Source organism: Carcharodon carcharias, chromosome 2 (genome assembly GCF_017639515.1).
Source record: "Carcharodon carcharias isolate sCarCar2 chromosome 2, sCarCar2.pri, whole genome shotgun sequence".
NCBI classification, from domain to species: Eukaryota; Metazoa; Chordata; class Chondrichthyes; order Lamniformes; family Lamnidae; genus Carcharodon; species Carcharodon carcharias.
In genome coordinates, this window is record NC_054468.1 from 95,179,314 (window position 1) to 95,199,060 (window position 19,747).

The 19,747-nt window shown below is 42.5% G+C and overlaps 1 protein-coding gene across 5 annotated transcripts in view; it reads left to right on the forward strand.

Moving 5' to 3' along the window:
• Positions 1-19,747, forward strand: part of farp2 (FERM, RhoGEF and pleckstrin domain protein 2) — a 192,420-nt gene that overhangs the window by 60,710 nt on the left and 111,963 nt on the right. For all 5 annotated transcript variants that reach the window (XM_041211675.1, XM_041211657.1, XM_041211665.1 and 2 more), the window contains exons 4-6: positions 12,579-12,621; positions 15,714-15,792; positions 17,388-17,485. In XM_041211675.1, coding sequence (XP_041067609.1) covers positions 12,579-12,621; positions 15,714-15,792; positions 17,388-17,485 — 220 coding nt within the window. The remainder of the gene's footprint in view (positions 1-12,578; positions 12,622-15,713; positions 15,793-17,387; positions 17,486-19,747) is intronic.

A 19,747-nucleotide genomic window follows, 5' to 3' on the forward strand; every position in this document is an offset into this window, starting at 1 on the left:
TCACCTCTTTCCTATAATGTGGCGCCCAGAACTGTACACAATGCTCCTTATTTTCATGTTCAATTCCTCTGTATATATAGCATTCCATTAGCCGCTTTAATTACTTGCTGTACCTGAATACTAACTTTTTGTGACCTGTGCACCAGAACACTTAGATCCCTCCACACCTCAGAATCCTGCAGTAGTTCTCTGTTTAAGTAATACTCTGCTTTTTATTCGTTCTGCCAGAGTGAACAACTTCACATTTTCCCACATTATACTTCATCTACCATATTTTTGCCCACTCGCTTAACCTATCTATATCTGTCTGCAACCTCCTTATGCCCACGTCACATCATGTTTTCCTTCCTATCTTTGTGTTGTCTGCAAATTTAGTTACCATGCTTTCGCTCGCCTCATCTAAGTCATTGAAGTAAATTGTAAAAAGTTAAGGCCCCAGCACGGACCATTGTGGGACTCCACCTGCCAATCAGACAAAGACCCATATATGCATATTCAGTTACCTGCTAGCCAGCCAATCTTCTATCCATGCTATTATGTTATGCCCTACATGATGAGCTTTTATTTTCCACAATAACTTTTGGTGTGGCACCTTATCAAATGCCTTCTGGAAATCCAAGTACCGTATGTCTATAGGCTCCCCTTTATCCACAGCACATATTAGTCTTTCAAAGAACGCTAATAAATTGGTTAAACGTGATTTCCTTTTCACAACACCATGCTGATTCTTCTTGATTACCTTGAGTTTCTCTATGCCCAGCTATGACTTTCTTGATGATCGATTCTAATGCCTTCCCCACAACAGACATCAAGCTAACTGGCCTATAGTTTCCTGTTTTCTGTATGTCTCCCTTCTTGAATACAGAGGTTATATTTGCTACTTTCCAGTCTGATGGAACCTTTTCAGAATCTAGCGAATTTTGGAAAATTAACAGTAATGCATCTACTACCTCAGCCACCTCTTTTAAGTCCCTAGGATGAAGTGCATTAGGACCCTGAAGCACAAAATTTTAACAGCATAGAAGGAGGCCGTTTGGCCCATCGTGTCTGCATCGGCTCTCCAAATGAGCATTATGACCTAGTGCCATTGCTCTGCCTTTTCCACTTACCCCTGCACATTTTTTCTATTCAAATAATCATCTAATGCCCTCTTGAATGCCTTGATTGAACCTGCCTCCACCACACTTCCAGGCCGTGCATTCCAGACCTGAACCACTCGTTGTGTGAAAAAGTTTTTTCTGATGTCACATTTACTTCTTTTGCAAATCACTTTAAACCTGTGCCCCCTTGTTCTTGTTCCTTTTACGAGCGGGAACGGCTTCTCCCTATCTATTCTGTCCAGCCCCCTCGTGATTTTGAACATTTCTATCAAATCTCCTTTTAGCCTTCTCTCCAAGGAGAACCAGTCCTAATCTCTCCAATCTATCTTTGTAACTGAAGTTTCTCATCCCTGGAAACATTATTGCAAACCTGTTCTGCACTTTCTGCAATGTATTCACAACCTTCCTATAATGTGGCACCCAGAACTGTACACAATGCTCCAGCTGAGCCCTAACGAGTGTCTTATATAAATTCAGCATAACCTCCTTGCTCTTGCACACTATGCTCCTATTAATAAAGCTCAGGATACCAAATGCTTTATTAACTGCTCTCTCCACCTACCCTACCACCTTCAATGATCTATGCACATATACACCCAGGTCTTTCTGCTACTGCACCTGCATCCCTTTCAAAATTTCACCCCTTATTTTATATTGTCTGCCCATGTTCTTCCTACCAAAATGCATCACCTCACGCTTCTCCGCATTGAACTTCATCTGACACCTATCTGCCCACTTCACCAACTTGTCTATGTCCTTTTGAAGCTCTACAGCATCATCCTCGCAGTTTACAACACCCCCCAAGCTTTGTATCATCCACAAACTTTGAAATTGTTCCCTGCACACCAGGATCTAGATCTGTAATATATATCAGGAAAAGCAAGGGTCCCAACCACAATGCCTAGGGAACTCCAGTACAAATCTTCCTCCAGCCTGAAAAATATCCATTGACCATTACTCTCTGCTTCCTATTTTTCAGCCAATTGTGTATCCACATTGCTACTGTCCCTTTTATTACATGGGCAATAACTTCTCTCACAAGTCTGTTGTGTGGCACTGTATCAAATGCCTTTTGAAAGTCCATGTACACCACATCAACAGCATTACCCTCATCGGCCTTTACTGTTACCTCTTCAAAAAACCCTAAGTTAGTTAAACATGATTTCCCATTTAGAAATCCATGCTGGCTCTTCCTTATCAACCCATATTTTTCCATGTGACTACTAATTCTATTCCAAATAATTATTTCTAGAATCCTGCCCACCACTGATTGGTCTTAATTACTGGGCTTATCCTTATAACCTTTTTTGAACAATTGCGTAATGTTTGCAATTCTCCAGTCCTCTGGCACCTCCCCTGAGCCTAGGGAATACTGAAAAATTATGACCAGTGCCCCTGCAATTTCTGCTCTCCCTTCCTTCAGTATCCTTCGGTCATCTCGTCCGGTCCTGTGTCTTGTCAACTTTTAAGTACCAACAGTCTATTCAACACTTCCTCCTTATCAATTTTGAACCCTTCTAGTGACAGAGTTTCCTCGTCTGTCACCATGGCCTGGCTAGCATCTACCTCAGTAAAGACAGATGCAAAGTATTCATTTAATAGCTCAGCCATGGCCCCTTCATCCAAGTATGAATTCCCTTGTTGGTCCCTTATTGGCCATGATCCTTTTACCACCTTTTTACTATTTATGTGCCAATAGAAGACTTTGGGATTCCCCTTTATGTTGGCTGCCAGTCTTTTCCCATAATCCCCCCTCGCTTCTCTAATATGCTTTTTCACCTCCCCTCCGAACCTTCTGTATTCCTCTTGGTTCGCGATTGCATTTTTTACCTGATACCTGTCTTTTTTAAAAATAATTTCTATCTCCTTTTTCACCCAGGGAGTTCTGGATTTGTTTGCCCTACCTTTCCCTTTCCGGAGACTTGTCAGCCCGCAGCTCCATCAGTTTGCTCAGTATCGCTTCCTTAGTGATTGTAATTTCACTAATACCTTTCTCCCTTCCACATCCTGGTTTACAGTTATTACTGGAGTTTTTTTTTGTATTCTGTGTAGTGATAACAGAAACAAAATATTTGTTCATTGAACCCGCCATTTCCTTATATCTACTATTAACTCCCCAATGTCACTCTCTAGAGGATTAACACTCACTTTACTTTTTTCCTTTTTAAATACCTGTAAGAAACTCTTGCTATCTGTTTTTTACTTTTCTAGTTAGCTTTCTCTCATACTGTAATTTCCTCCTTCTGATTAGGCTTTTAGTCATTCTCTGCTGTTCTTTATATTCTGACCAATCATCTGACCTGCCACTCATCTTTGCACAGTTGTATGCTTTTTCCTTAAGTTTGATGCTTTCCTTAACTTCTTTAGTTAACCACGGGTGGTGGGTCCTCCTTTTAAATTTTTTTCTTTATAGTAGGAATATACTTATACTATAGATAAAAACAAAAAAACTGCGGATGCTGGAAATCCAAAACAAAAACAGAATTACCTGGAAAAACTCAGCAGGTCTGGCAGCATCGGCGGAGAAGTCAACTCTTTTCTTCTCCGCCGATGCTGCCAGACCTGCTGAGTTTTTCCAGGTAATTCTGTTTTTGTTTTATATACTTATACTAGGTATTCTAAAATATCCTCTTCAATACAGTAGCAATCGCAGGTATTTATCTATCCCCTAGCCTAGTATCCCACTTCTCTTCAGCTAGCTTAGCTTTCACACCCACATAATTGCCCTTATTTAAGTTGAAATTTTTCTGAAATTCTACCAATGTGAACTCTTCATTATGGGATGTGGTGAGTTTTGCATACAGTGTTTGATGTTTGCCCAGGATTTATGAGTGGGTTTGACTCGTGCAATTGCCTCCCTTCCAACACTAAATGAAACTCTGAGAAACAAAGTCCCTTCAGAGAAAAAGCAAGCTACAGTGATTACAACTGCCTGTTTAAAAACCTAGGCTAAATGGGAGAAGTGACTGTTTGAAGGAATGGAAGGGGAAGGGGGTGGGGGGGGCGGCTTCTTGGGATTGTGTGATTGCTTTTACAGCTGTAAACTGAGATGGGGTTGAGATGACCAAGAAATGATCTTAACATCTTCGGCTAATTATAGAGTAATGTACTGGATACATCCTGAGATTCATTTCCAATTGTACTCTCCCACAGTGCAGTAATTTTGTTTGGAATATGAATGTAAAACAAAATCAAATGCTGAATGCAGCTCTGCCAACTGTTGTGTTCAAAACTGATTCTATCTACAAATCCTAAAACAGTGAATACAGTACACATTTTTTCAGTGTTTTACTGAACTTTTCAATGCCATGTTCCAAAGAAACAGGAGATTGAAGGAGCACACCAAGATTATTGATGGTGTATAAACTCAGCTCCTGATGTTTTTTTAACCAGCAGATTTTGTAAATTCATTGTTTACTTAAATGAGTGTTAAGGTTTCATTGACTTTCCTAGAACAAGTCAATAAAAGATGTTCCCTCCAGGTAACCTACTGAGTAATTGAATAATTTACTGTTTCCGACCAGCTCAGCTCCATTCTGTAATGGTCTAAGTGTCAGTGATGATCACAGTGGCATTGATTCAGCAACCCCATCCAGCATTGAAAATATTTGGAGAGTGGGGTGGGGAAGGAGCTATGACATTTAGTGTTTTTGATTAGTTTTTTTTTATTTGTTCACTGGATGATGGCTTTGCTGGCAAGGCCAGCATTTATTATCTAATTTCCCTTGAGAAGGTGGTGGTGAGTGGCTGCTTTGAATTATTGCAGTCTGTGAAGTGAAGGTACACCCACAGAGCTGCTAGGTAGGGAGTTCCAGGTTTTTGACTCAGCGATGATGAAGGCAGGGTGATATAATTCTAAGTCAGGATGGTGTGATGGAATTTGGAGATGATCGTGTTCTCGTGCACCTGCTGCCCTTGCCTTTCCAGGTCGTAGAGAGCGCAGGTTTAGGAGTTGCTGCCAAAGAAGCCTTGGTGAGTTGTAGCAGTTCATATTATGGGTACACACTGCAGACGCTGTGTGCTGGTGATGATTGGGATGCCGATCAGCCAGGCTGCTTTCTCCTGGATGGTGTCAAGCTTCCTGAGTGTTGTTGTCTTCATTCATCCAAGCAAGTGAAGAGTATTCCACCACACTCCTGACTTGTGCCTTGTAGATGGTGGACAAGATTTGGGGAGTCAGGATGAGAGTCCCTCACCGTTAAATATGCAGCTTCTAACCTCTTGTAGCCACTGTATTTATATGGCTGTTCCAGTTAATTTTCTTGTCAGTGGTGACACCAGAATGTTGATGGGGGAATAGAAGATGGAAATGTAGTTTAATATCAAAGAGAAGTGGCTAGACTTTCTCTTGTTGGAGTTAGTCAGTGCCTGCCACCTGTATGGCACTATGTAGCAACCATTAGTGAACATGCCCACTTCTGACCTTATCATGAAGGAAGGATCACTGATGAAGCAATGGAAGATTATTTTGCCGAGGGCACTCCCCTGGGGCTGAGCTGTTTGATTTCCAGCACTACAGCCATCTTCCTTTGAGCTAAGTATGACTTCAACCAGTGGAGAGTTTTCCCCCTGATTCTCATTGACTTCAATTTTGCCAGGGCTCCTTGATGCCACACTCGGTCAAATGCTGCCTTGATGTCAAGGACAGTCACTATCACCTCACCACTTGATTCTTTTGCTCATGTTTAGATCAAGATTGTATTGAGGTTTGGAGCCTAGTGGGACTGGCAGAACACAAACTGAGCATTGGTGAAATTAGTTGTGAGTAAGTGATGCTTGATAGTAATGTTGACGACACCGTCCATCACTTTGCTGATGATTGAGTAGATTGGGGCAGTAATTGGCTGGATCGGGTTTGCCCTAGTTTTTGTGTTGGACTTAGCTGGGAAATTTTCTACTATGTTGGATAGATGCTAGTCTTATAGCCATACTGGAACAGATTGGCTTGAAGTGTAGCTAGTTCTGGAGTGTAGGTTTTCAATACTAAAGTTGGGATGTTGTCAGGGCCTGTAGCCTTTGCTGTATCTAGTGCACTTAGCTGGCCTTTGATATTATGTGGAAGATTCTAATTGGCTGAAGACTGGTTTCTCTGATGGTGGGATCTTGGGATGGAGGGTTGGGAAACATGAGATGAGTCTTCCACTTGATCCTGTGGTTGAAGGTGGCTTCAAATACCTTGTCTTTTGCACTCACTTGCTGGGGTCTGCCATCATTGAGAATGGGATTGCTGATGGTACCTCCTCTTCTGGTTAGCTGTTTAATTCATGACTGAATGTGGCAAGACTGCAGAGCATTGATCTGATAGGTTGGTTGTGGGATTGCTAAATTCATGCGAACTAGGAGCAGGATTGCCATTCGGCCCTTCAAGCCCGCTCCGCCATTCAGTAAGATCATGGCTGATTTGTAACCTGCCACCATCCCCAATAACCTTTCAACCCCTTGTTAATCAAGAATCTATCTAGCTGTGCCTTAAGAATATTCAAAAACCCTGCTTCCACTATCTTTTGAGAAGGAGCGTTCCAAAGACTCACTACCCTCTGATAGAAAGAATTTCCCTGATCTCTGTCTTAAATGAGTGACCCCTAGTTCCAGATTCTCCCACAAGAGGAAACATCCTCTCCACATCCTCTCCAGGATTTTAAAGGTTTCGATCAAGTCACCTCCTACTCTTCTAATCTCCAGTGGATATAAGCCTAAGCTGTCTACAACATTTCCTAATAAGACAACCCGCCCAGTCCTGGTATTAGCCTAGTAAACCTTCTCTGAACTGCTTCTAATGCATTTACATCTTTCCTTAAAATAAGGAGACCAGTGCTGTATACAATACTCCTGATGTGGTTTCACCAGTGTCCTGTACGAGTGAAGCATAACCTCCCTACTTTTGTATTCAATTCCCCTTGCAATAAACGATAACATTCAATTAGCTTTCCTAATTACTTGCTATACCTGCATACAAGCCTTTAGTGATTCAACACCCAGATCCCTCTGAATCTGAGCTCTGCAATCTCACCATTTAGATAATATGCTACTTTTTTATTCTTCCTGCTAAAATGGACAATTTCACATCTGCCCACATTATACTCCATTTACCAGGCCTTTTCCCACCTTAACCTATTTATGTCACTTTGTAGCCTCTTCACAACTTACTTTCCTACTTATCTTTGGGTCATCAGCAGCCATACCATCTGTGCCTTTGACTTGTAAAAAGTTGAGGCCCCAGCACTGATCCCTGTGACACATCACTCATTACACCCTGCCAACCAGAAAAAGACCCAATTATGGCTACCCTCTGTTTCCTGTTAGTAGCCTATCTTCTATCAATGCTAATATGTTACCCACTACACCATGAGCTTTTATATTTTCTGCAATAACCTTTGATGTGGCACCTTATCAAATACCTTCTGGAAATCTAAGCATAGTTCATCCACTGGTTCTGATTTATCCACAGCAAATGAGACTTCTTCAAAGAACTCCAATAGATTGGTTAAACATGGTTTCCCTCTCACAAAGCCATGTTGATTCTGCCTCGTTGCTGTAAACTTTTGTAAGTGCCCTGCTGTAGCATCTGTAATAATAACTTCCAACATTTTCCTTATGACAGATGTTAAGCTAACTGGCCTGTGGTTTTCCACTTTTTGTCTCCCTCCCTTTTTGAATAAAGGAGTTACATTTGCTGTTTTCCAATCTATTGGAACCTCCCGCAAATCTAGGGAAGTTTGGAAAATTAAAACAAACGCAGCAATTATTTCACTACGGGGAAAACTCTCCATTGGTTGGAGTCATACCTAGCACAGAAGAAGATGACTGTCCACCAATATTCATTGCAAGCCTACCGACTCCCACAGCTACCTCGACTACAGCTCCTCACACCTGGCTTCCTGTAAGGACTCCATCCCATTCTCTCAGTTCCTTCACCTCCGTCGCATCTGTTCTGATGATGCCACTTTCAAAAACAGTTCCTCTGATGTGTCTTTCTTCTTCCTTAACCAAGGTTTTCCACCTACGGTGGTTGACAGGGCCCTCAACCGTGTCCGGCCCATCTCCCGCGCATCCGCCCTCACACCTTCCTCTCCCTCCCAGAACCATGATAGGGTCCCCCTTTTACTCACTTATCACCCCACCAGCCTCCGCATTCAAAGGATCATCCTCTGTCATTTCTGCCAACTCCAGCATGATGCCAGCACCAAACACATCTTCCCTTCAGCCCCTCCAGAGGCGTTCCGCAGGGATCGTTCCCTTCGGGACACCCTGTCCACTACTCCATCACCCCCTACACCTCAACCCCCTCCCACGCAACCGCAGAAGATGCAACACCTGCACCTTTACTTCCCCTCTCCTCACCGTCCAAGGGCCCAAACACTCCTTTCAAGTGAAGCAGAATTTTACTTGCACTTTCCTCAATTTAGTCTACTGCATTCGTTGCTCCCAATGCGGTTTCCTCTACATTGGAGAGACCAAACGCAGACTGGGTGACTGCTTTGCAGAACACCTTCAATCTGTCTGCAAGCATGACCCAGACCTCCCTGTCGCTTGCCATTTCAACACTCCACCCTGCTCTCATGCCCACATGTCCGTCCTTGGTCTGCTGCATTGTTCCAGTGAAGCTCAACGAAAACTGGAGGAACAGCACCTCATCTTCCGACTAGGCACTTTACAGCCTTCTGGACTGAATATTGAGTTCAACAATTTTAGATCATAAACTCTCTCCTCCATCCCACCCCCTTTCCGATCGCCTTTTTTCCCCCCAATAATTTATATAGATTTTTCTTTTCCCACCTATTTCCATTATTTTTAAATGTATTTCCATCCATTGTTTTATCTTTACCTTTTAGCCTATTTTGATCCCTCCTCCCCCCCACTCCCCCCGCCACCGCCCCCCCCCCCCACCCCACCCCAGCCCACCCCCACTAGGGCTATCTGTACCTTGCATGTCCTGCTTTCTACCCTTAATTAGCATATTCCTCAGATAATATCACCACCTTCAACACCTCTTTGTCCTTTTGTCCATGACATCTTTTGGCTATCTCCACCTATCACTGGCCTTCTATCTGGCTCTACCTGTCCCCCCACCTCCACCCCCCTAAATCAGTTTATATTTCACCTCTTTTCTATTTTTCCTTAGTTCTGTTGAAGAGTCATCCAGACTTGAAACGTTAACTGTGCTCCTCTCCGCAGATGCTGCCAGACTTACTGAGTTTTTCCAGGTATTTTTATTTTTGTTTTGGATTTCCAGCATCTGCAGTTTTTTGTTTTTATTTTATTACACAAAAGAAGATGGTTGTGGCTGTTGGAGGTCAGCCATCTCAGCTCCAGGGCATCACTGCAGGAGTTCCTCAGGGTAGTGTCCTTGGCCCAACCATCTTCAGCTACTTCATCAATGACCTCCCTTCCATCATAAGGTCAAAAGTGGGGATGTTTGCTGATGATTGCGCAATGTTCAGCACCATTCACGACTCCTCAGATACTGAAGCAGTCCATGTCCAAATGCAGCAAGACCTGGACAATATCCAGGCATGGGCTGACAAGTGGCAAATGACATTCGTGCCATACAAGTGCCAGGCAATGACCATCTCCAGCAAGAGAGAATCCAACCATTGTCCCTTGATGTTCAATGGCATTACCATCACTGAATCCCCCACTATCAACATCCTGGGGTTACCATTGACCAGAAACTGAACTGGACTAGCCATATAAATACTGTGGCTACAAGAGCAGGTCAGAGGCTAGGAATTGTGTGATGAGTAACTCACCTCCTGACTCCCCAAAGCCTGTCCACCATCTACAAGGCACAAGTCAGGGGTGTGATGGAAAAAATAAAAACTTCTTTCAAGACCCTAGGGCTTGTCAGCCTGCAATTCCAACAATTTGCTCAATGCCACTTCCCTGATGATTGTAATTTCCTGGAGTATCTCCCTCCCTTCAAGTTCCTGATTTACAGCTATTTCTGGGATGCCACTTGTATCCTCTATAGTGAAAACTGATGCAAAATACCTGTTCAGTTCATCCGCCATCTCCTTACTTCCATTATTAATTCCCCATACTCACTTGTTATTGGACCTACATTTACTTTGTTAGCTCTTTTAGTTAAATATTTAAATAAATTCTTACTATCCGTCTTTGTTTCCAGTTAGCTTTCTCTTGCACTCTAATTTTTACCTCATCAATCTTTTTGTCATCCTTAACTGTTCTTTAAATTCTGTCCAATCTTCTGACCCTCCACCCGTCTTTGTGCAATTATAAGCTTTCTCTTTAAATTTGACACTGTCTTTAACCTTTTTAGTTAACCATAGATAGTGGGTTCTCCCCTTGGAAGTTTTCTTTCTCATTGGAATGTATGAGCTCAGTCTATAGCATGTTTTTTCTACTGTTTAGCATGCATGTAACCCTGTGCTGTAGCCTCACCAGGTTGGTACCTAATTTTTGGGTACTCCCGGTCCTGCACCTGGCATGCGCTCCTACACTCACTGAACCAGGATTGGCCCTGTTTTGATGATACTGGTAGAATGAGAAATATTACAGATTGTAGTTTGATTTTGCTGTTGTTAATGGCTGGCAGATCCTCCTGGATGCCTAGTTCTGAATCTGTTCTGGATTTGTTCTGAATCTAACCTGTTTAGCATGATGGTAGAGGTGCACAACACAATGGATGGTGTCCTCAGTGCGAAGATGGGACTGCTTCGTGGTCACTCTGACCTATACTGTCATGAGCAGATGCATTTGCGACAGGTAGATTGGAGAAGGCAAGGTCATGTAGGACTTTCCCTTGTGTTGGTTCTCTTGCCACTTGCCAGAAGCCCAGTCTGGCAGACATTTCCTTCAGGAGTCAGCCAGCTTGGTCAGTAGTGGGGTACCGAGGCACTCTTGGTGATGGACATTGATGTCCCCCACCTGAGTATTTTCTCTGCCGTTACGACCTCATTGCTTCTTCCAAGTGGTGTTCAACATGGAGGAGTACTGATTAACCTACTGAGGAAGGGTGGTAATCAACTGGTTTCCTTTCCCATGTTTGACCTGATGCCGTGAGATATCGTGGACTGAGGGGACTGCGGCCTCCCATCTATGTACCACTCTGAGCTACCTCAATGCGTCTCTCCCAGTGGGACAGGAAGCATAGTCTTGGAGAAGTTTGGGATGTAAGCTGAAGCATATCATTGTGAGTATGAATATATCAGGCTATTGCTTGATTAATCTGTGGTACAGCTGCCCCAGATTTGGTACTAGTCCTCATGTAAGTGAGGAGGACTTTGTAGGCCCATTGGATTGGTATGCTATGTCATCTCCGGTGCCTAGGTTGATGCTGGGTAGTTTATCTGATTTTATTTTTATTTGACTTTTTTGTAACTCTCTTGATACAACTGAATGGCTTCCCTTGGCTTTTCAGTGGACAGTTGAAAGTCAACCACAGCTGAGAGCCTGGAGCCATATATAGGCCAGACTGAGTAAAGACAGTAGATTCCTTTCCCTAAACCAGATGCACTTTTACGGCATAGATGCTCTATGGAGCAGGTCAACAGTCTAGAAGATGGTGGTGTTTTGTATGTCATGACACTAATCACTTGCAGTGGACATCAAACTGTAAGCCTCTTGCAACATTAGTTCTTGAAATGTCTGTACTATAGTAGTGTACATTTTAGATGAACTGTCACATCTTCAGTTCTCTGCCCAAAGGCAAGTCCAACCCATAGTGCCATGACCTCCACCACAGGTAGGGCAAGGAGACAGCACCTGAATCTACCCCAGCTGGAACAGGGATCAAATCCCATGGAGATGGCACTATTCTGATCCAGACTGGCCTTCCAGCCCACTGAGCCAACTGCCCCCTCTAAGGGGTTTGAGTTGCTGTGGCAACATACACCTTTGCATGCATGTTGTAGCCAGGAGCTATGGATAGTGATGGTAGAGGCTCCAATTTCTTTCCATCATATGTTGACCATCTGCCATTGGCATGTGTTGAAGGATTTACAAGTTGATACTCTACCTGTTTGGTTGTATTATGAACGCATTTTCCTTTGCCATCAAGTCTTGGAGTGCAACTTGAACTTGGAGCTTCTAGGGTGTAAGTTTTGTTCCATTAAGTACTTGATACACATCAGGAAGTTACAGGTGGCTGTCTGGTACCTAATTCTTGAGCCTTACAAATATTTACTCATCTTTTTTCCTGTAAGTCATTGGCTCTTGATAATGCATTAATGACTTTATTGAATGTTTTAAAGTGTGGATCTGTGTGTTTTGCTATTTTCAGGCACCTAAGAGATGGTTGAAATTATCTTGAGTGGCATTGCATTAATGATGAGAGTTTGCACATTAGCGCTGTGCTGTGAAATGTTCATAATGGGTCAGAATTCTGTGGGATCACCCAGCCTTCAAACCTGTGCATAAACAGAGTTTATAGACTTTGCTGAATTGTCATTTCATTTTCATTAACCTTTTTATTTTCAATTCACTTTTCAGTTTATTCCATGTTTTCTTTTCATTTAGATTTGGCTTGAACCTGCAAAACTTATTGTGAAACAAGTGCGAAGTAAGTGCTTTTGTTTTTGGTTTTGTTTTGTTCATTCTCCCAACCCAGCTCCCCAAAGCTGTTGTGCTATGCATTTTGTACTTGATTAACTCATTTTGTGTTCCAACTTGGATGGCAGTGTTGGTCAGGAAAATATCTTGCAGCTAATAACGTTGAAATCACCCTGGTTTGAACCTAATGCTTGGTAGTTGTCCAGTGATGCAATCTCACACGCCCCTGCCCCTTGTTTCTGACATTGTTGGCAGCAGCTCAGCTGAGATTTTGCATAGGTTTTGATGGTCACAAGTCCAGATTCTCCCACCATTGTGTATGGTCTGACTTCCCAAGAAGGAGGAAAACACTGGAGCAAATCTGGCATGTGGCAGTACGTCTGTGCAAGGGCTCTTGGGGCAAGAGTGAAAGGCAGTGAGATTCACACAACTGTTTTTTGGGATTGTAGATATGTTTGGGACCTTCTTTATGCTGTGCAGTGGAACTGGAGCAATCTGTTGGAGCCTCACTGCATAATTGGTCAAGGAGGAAGTCAGGAAAAGTTCTATGGTGGTTATGAAGATGTGACAGGCAAGAGATTGGGTGTTTCATATGCTGAATGATGGATAATGTGGCTAGCGGAAACTTGCAACATGTTTGCTGACTCACCTGCAGCTCTGAAACATGTGAGGGAATAAGCAAAAATGTTGAAATCTCTCTTTAAACAAAAAGGAACCATTTGAAGTTCGTTTGGGTAAGTCTGTGAAGGATGCCTGAGCAAATTGCTGAGAATTGCAACCCATGGCAAAAGTTTCCAATGACCCCTGGAATATACAAATAGACTCTAATGTGTTGAACTGCTACGGTTGTCATGGGTATATTTGGCATGTATTGCTATACATATATGCTTGTGTGCTTGCTAATTCATCATTTCAATTTGCTCTCATCATTACCAGCATTAACAGAGGACTTCTAATTGCCCAGTCATTTGCCTTCCTGTTCTGCCATTTATAATGGTACTGATGGATTTGGATATTATGTGGTTATTTCCCATGTCCTATATGAGCAATGCTTTAATTAAGTGCTAGAGACAGCATTGATCATCTTTTGCAATCTGTGTACCAGGTTTGAAATTTTACTTTCTTCTAGCCCAATTCCATTGACTGTAGCTTAGTGGCCTTTGTATTTTGGCTTAGAGGTTATTTGTAGTCTATGTTCTCTTCACCTGTAACCTTCAACAGGCTTGTGTCTCTGGACTGTGTGAGATCTTATTGGCTGTAAGGTTGAAATGGAATTCATTGCTGTTCCTTTTTTTTGCCGACCAATTTTCATACAGCTAACGAAAGGCTACTGAAATAAAGCAGGGGCAAACTGGATGCTGCAAGTAGGTTGAATCAAGGCTGCAATCCACCCAAGGCTGCTATAATGAAAGTTTATTCAGTCAGATTCTAGCTGAAGTGAGCTTTAAGCAGTTCCTCGTGGCCTCAGCCTAGAGCACAGAATTGTTCCTAATCTGGCATTGTTTAGCAGTGTTGCTCTTGAGATCACAAGATGGCTGTTGTGAGAAATGGAGAGAATCTCCCATTGGAGCAGTTAGAAATATTCTGATATTACGGCTGTTGAATGTGTTGTATTTTGCATCCTGCATCTCAGCTGGGTGTTCTTGATGCTGACACTGGATGTCCAAAATGGGTAGAGCTTCATTCTCCAGCATTAAAATCTCTTATCATTATCAAAAATATATGAATAAACACACACTAGCTATAATTAAGACCTTTGGTTCAATTATGTGCATAGGGGGCTAGAGTCCGCTCCATAACTGCCGGCATTGACATGACTTGAATCAGGCCTCGCAGTGTGGGAGATGGCATGTCCCATTGCTCCATTGTGAAGTGTGTTGTAGCATTTTGAAGAATGACCCTGAACCAAAACACTCGTTGGGATTGCAGACACTGCCGCTGCTGCAGCTCAAGCACGATCTCTGATACTTGTCTCCAAATTCAACCTGTTTTTTTTACCAGGAATGATTGACAGTTCTGTTTTGGAATTCCCTGATCAATGCCATCCCATGTTAGATCAACAAACTAAGAATATCTAAATTTTTTTTGTTTCTTTCTAAATGGGTGATTATTTTCATGTGTGACATTAAATGGGAACTATGGGCTCTTTTTGCTTCCTTTAAAAACATCTCTATACTCTGGATTATTTTGGCTTTCAAATGTGGATCGTTCATATGAGTGAATCCGAGTTCTCAACACCCTTTTTCTGTCCTTGTACTGCGATCTAGGCAAATAAACAGCAGAGCCTGTTTGATAATTCATTGCCTTTAGGGGACAGACTGCATGAAGTTCTACTGCCAATTTTTGTAAGCAACAGGATCCCTGAGCAGATCTGGTCATTCAGATTTATCAGCTCTGTTTCTTAAATGTTGAATAAGCAAATCATTTTGCGGTATACAAGCTATAGCAGGAAATCTTTTATTTAAATCTTTGAGGAGATATTTTTAAGAGCTGCTTTTGAGTGCACACAGATGTCTTTGAAGAATGTGAACCTTTACTCAGATTTTGAAATTGTCATTTGAGCTTTTCCAACACAAAATGATTTGCACAAAATGAAACTGCCACCTTTATATTCAGGCAGGTAATTAAGGGATCAATGTTTTGAATACAAAGTAATTCAAATCAAAAAGGGAGCAGTCAGTTAAATACAGATTGAACCAGGTGCGCGCAGCGTGGCATGTGTGTGTGTACGCGCAACGTGGCGTGTGTGTGTGTGTGTGTGTGTGTACGCGCAACGTGGCGTGTGTGTGTGTGTGTGCGCGCGCGCAGCGTGCCGTGTGTGTGTGCACGCGCGCGCAGCGTGGCGCGTGTGTGCGCGTGTTTGTGTAGCATGTCTCGTGGCAGGTGTGTGTATGTGTGCGTGTAGCCTGGAGTGTGTATCTGTGTAGCCTGGCCGGGGCGTGTGCGTGTAGCGTGGCGCGGGGGTGTGTGCATGTGGCGGGGGCGCGTGTGCGTGTAGCCTGGCGGTGGCGTGCTGATAATTCTTAGCCTTGCTTCCATTAAAATCATGCTTCTGTTTGAAGGGAAATTTAAATTTAAATGAGTCTTTCTCATTCTTTGCAGGACCAAAGAACACAGTGTTCAGGCTTTCTGTTAAGTTTTTCCCCCCTGATCCTGGCCAGCTGCAGGAGGAGTATACAAGGTAATGAGTGACACTGGGTGTATTCAAGCTTATTTTTATAAGTGTTTTGTGATGCCATTATCCTGCTAGTTTTATTCTCGGGATGCAAAATCAAAATGGCAGTTACTGACTTCTGACTGCATTGAGCATTTGAATTAGATTGTCTCTTTGTTTATAATGTAGTCCCAAGAACAGAAAGAGCGCAAAATCCGTGTTGGGACTGTGTTCAATTCTCTTGATATAGCTGATGAGTGGATTAGACAAATCCTGCTTAAGATTAGTGTTGCTTAGCACATTGCCATTTATGAATGTTTTTATTGAGCCCAGAGTTGCACCTTGATTCAGAGGCAGTTGATCTGTTCCAGTCATGGATAAACACTGCCGACATGCTACATCTTGTGGCACTCTCCCTACTTGAGGGAAGCCCATGGAATTAAGGGGCAGGTGGTGGTATGTGCATGGAATGGTTTCAGTTACAGGAAGCAAAGAGGGGCGATGGATGGATGGTTTTCAGTATGGGAGTTGGTTTGCAGTATCCTCTAAATGGCACAACTTAAAAATGATTAGATATGCAGAGAGAACTTGGAGTCCATAAACATGCTTCCTTCAAAGGTAGCAGGGCAAGTCAATAAACTTGTTTAAAAAAATGGGTTACTTTGGTTTATAAATAAAGTTGCAGAACAGAGAAACAGAGATCATGCTAGAATTTTGTAAACTGTAACTGTTTAAGCTGTAACTGGAGTATTGTGGACAATTCTGAGCACTGTACTTCAGGAAAGATATAAAGGAGGTTTACTTGGATGTTAACAGTGATGAGAGACTTCAGTTATGAAGAGGTTGGGAAAATTAGAACTGTTCTCCTTGGAACAGAGATTAAGAGGCAACCTAACAGAAGTTTCTAAGGTGATGAGAAGTGATAGAGTAGATGAGGAAAATATTCCCTCTGGTGAGTGGATGAATAGCCAGAGGTTATAATTTCATAATTGGCAAAAGATCTAGAGGGGAAATGAGATTTCTTTTTCACTTGAGTTCTCAGGATCTGGAACACTGTACCTGAAAAGGTGGTGGAAGCTTGTTCCATAACTAATGTCCAAAGGGGAATGTACTTGAAGAACAGCAACTTGCAGGGTTATAGATGGAGAAAAGAAACTGGGTGTAGGACTAAGCACAACCGCTCTTTCAAAGAGCCAGTACAGATATGATGAGCTGAGCGGCCTCCTGTGCTGTAAATTTCAATGATACTCTGCTTCTAATTGGATTATTGCGAAAATTATAAGCAATTGTAGTATGTGAGGAAACCAGCCACTCGACATTGTCCTGCCTGAGCTGTGCCTTATCCTGTGTTGGATCTGCTCCTTTGGAGGTGTTCTGGCAGCTGGTGCGTCTAGCCTCTGCCATCCTGATGCCCTTTTTTTTATCTAAAAGGGCAATGATCGATGTTACAGATCACTGTACCTGATGCAGGATAGTGGAGTTCTGACACCCTGGTTTGAAGATCAGGTGGGCAGTCATTATGAAAGAAACAAAGACACCTATTGGTTATGCTGGGTATGTTGTGGTGAACTCCAACTTGCATGAGAAACCATCAATGTAATGTATTCACTTTGCTTTTCTAGGTACTTATTTGCACTGCAGATTAAACGGGACCTGGCAGAGAACAAAATCACGTGCAATGATAATACGTCCGCACTCATCATCTCGCATCTCTTGCAGTGTGAGTGTTGAAGATAAACAAGACACTGCCGCCTAGAGCTCATCAGTGCTATGTGAATGCAATAGAAACACAGCTGGGCAAAGAATTGTACTCATGGCTGATGATGGCTTCTTTAGCACAGATTGAAGCAAATTGATAGTGGCTGACAAACCTTTTGAAACCTATATTCTAAAACATAATTTTTTAATGGCACACCACAGCAATCGTGTTGCTTACTTGTTTTAATAACCAGATTTTTAATGCTGTATTTGCATCATTAGACAAAGCAAAGGAGGACCATTGAATATTAAATGTAGTTTTGAGTTTCTGGAGAAAGCTAGTTAGAGTAGCAGTCTAATCTGTTTATTTTTGACACAAGGGAGGAGGGAAAATGAGGTTGAATGGCATATTTGGAGTTTCAAAGGACCAAAAGAAGAAAGTCCTGAAGGCCACAAAACATAATAGCACCTGTATAGAGACATAAAAAAGGTTGTGATGGAGAGTTGAACTAATTCTGAAAGAGGTTGCCTATTGGGCAAGTATTGTTTTTTCTACCCTGCCCAGGAGTATGGGAAAGGGTACATGGAGTGCCTCCCCCAATGTGGGAAATGTACTGACATTTTGGATGGACTTGGGCTTTGTAGATTATTGAGTTGTTGAAGGAGAAGTGTTTGGCATGAAAGTGTTAGCAGCAAAACTTGCAATTATACAGCAAGTTTAACATAAGGAAATTTGCTTAGGTACTGGAGTTTAGAAGAGTGAGGGGTGACTTGTTTGAAGTATAAAAGATCCTGAATGGCATTAACAAGATGGATGTTGAAAGGATGTTTCCTCTTGTGGATGAGTCCAGAACTAGGGGTAACTGTTTCAAAATTAGGGTTTATCCTTTTGGATAGAGATGAGAATTTTTTTCTGAGGGTTGTGTGACTTTGAAACACTCTACCTCTGAAGGCGACGGAGGTGGGGGTCATTGAATATTTTTAAGGCAGAAGTAGATAGATTCTTGTTAGACAAGGGAATCAAAGGTTATTGGAGGTAGATGGGAATGTGGAATTCAAAACAGAAACAGATCAGCCATGATCTTATTGAATGGCAGAGCAGGCTTGAGGGCCTGAATGGCCTACTTCTCCTATTTTGTATGTTTGTACTTTTTAAGAGTAGATTTTTGGGAACATACTAAAAGCCTGTTCAAATGGATGAGTTTGGAGAAGTTGCTTAGAGGCCGTGGGAGATGAAGCAAAGTTGGAGGGCTTTAGGAAGAGAGTTCCAGAATGTGGGGTTGAGGGGGTTCAAATTGTGCCGTCATTGGTAGAGTGAATGAAGGGAGAGTGGCATACAAAAGCAGTCAGGGTTGAAGGATTTGGATTGGGACTCAAAGTTGAGCGGGGTTACTCTGGGATGTCAAGACTTGGAGGAATTTGTGGATGAGCTTGGAGAATTTGAAATTGCGTTGGAGAATAACCAGGGTGGTTTGGCAATAATTAAAGTAATGGGGAAAAAGGAGGCAGTCTTTTAAAAGCTGCATTGTTACGGAAGAAATGTGGAATGCCACTTCAGAGGAAGACCTTACAGAATCTCAGAATTGTTACAGCGCAGAAAGAGGACACTTGGCCCGTCATGTCTGCGCTGGCTCTCTGAATGAGCAATGCATCTCGTGTCACTTCCTGCCTTCTTCCCGTAACCCTGTACAATCTTCCTTTACAGATGATAACCCAATTTCCTTTTAAATGCCTCAATTCAACCTCTCTTCACCACACACTCAGGCATCACATTCCGACCCTATCATCCCCTGTGTAAAACAGTTTCTCCCAAAGTCTCCCTTGCTCCTTTTGCCAATTACCTTAAATCTGTGCCCTCTGGTTCTTGATCCTTGCACCAATGTGAAGAGTTTTTTCTCTATCTGCTCTGTCCATACCCTTGACGATTTTGAATACCTCTATAAAATCTTCTCTCAACAGTTTTGTCCCCAAGGAAAGCAGTCCCACCTCCAGTAAAAATAAAAAATGCTGGAAAATCTCATCAGGTCTGACAGCATCTGTGGAGAGAAACAGAGATAATGTTTTGAGTCCATGTGACTTCAGAGCTAAAGAGAAGTAGAAATATGATGGAATTTATACCGGTTAAAAGGGGGTGGAGCAGGTGAAGCAGATAGAAGATCAGGGGTAGGTGGGAACTAGGGAGAGATTGACAAAGGTGTCATGGACACAAGACAAAGGGAGTGTTAATGGTAGCGATAAAGACTAATGGTGCTGATAGTGGCAGAATGTGTTAATAGCAGAACAA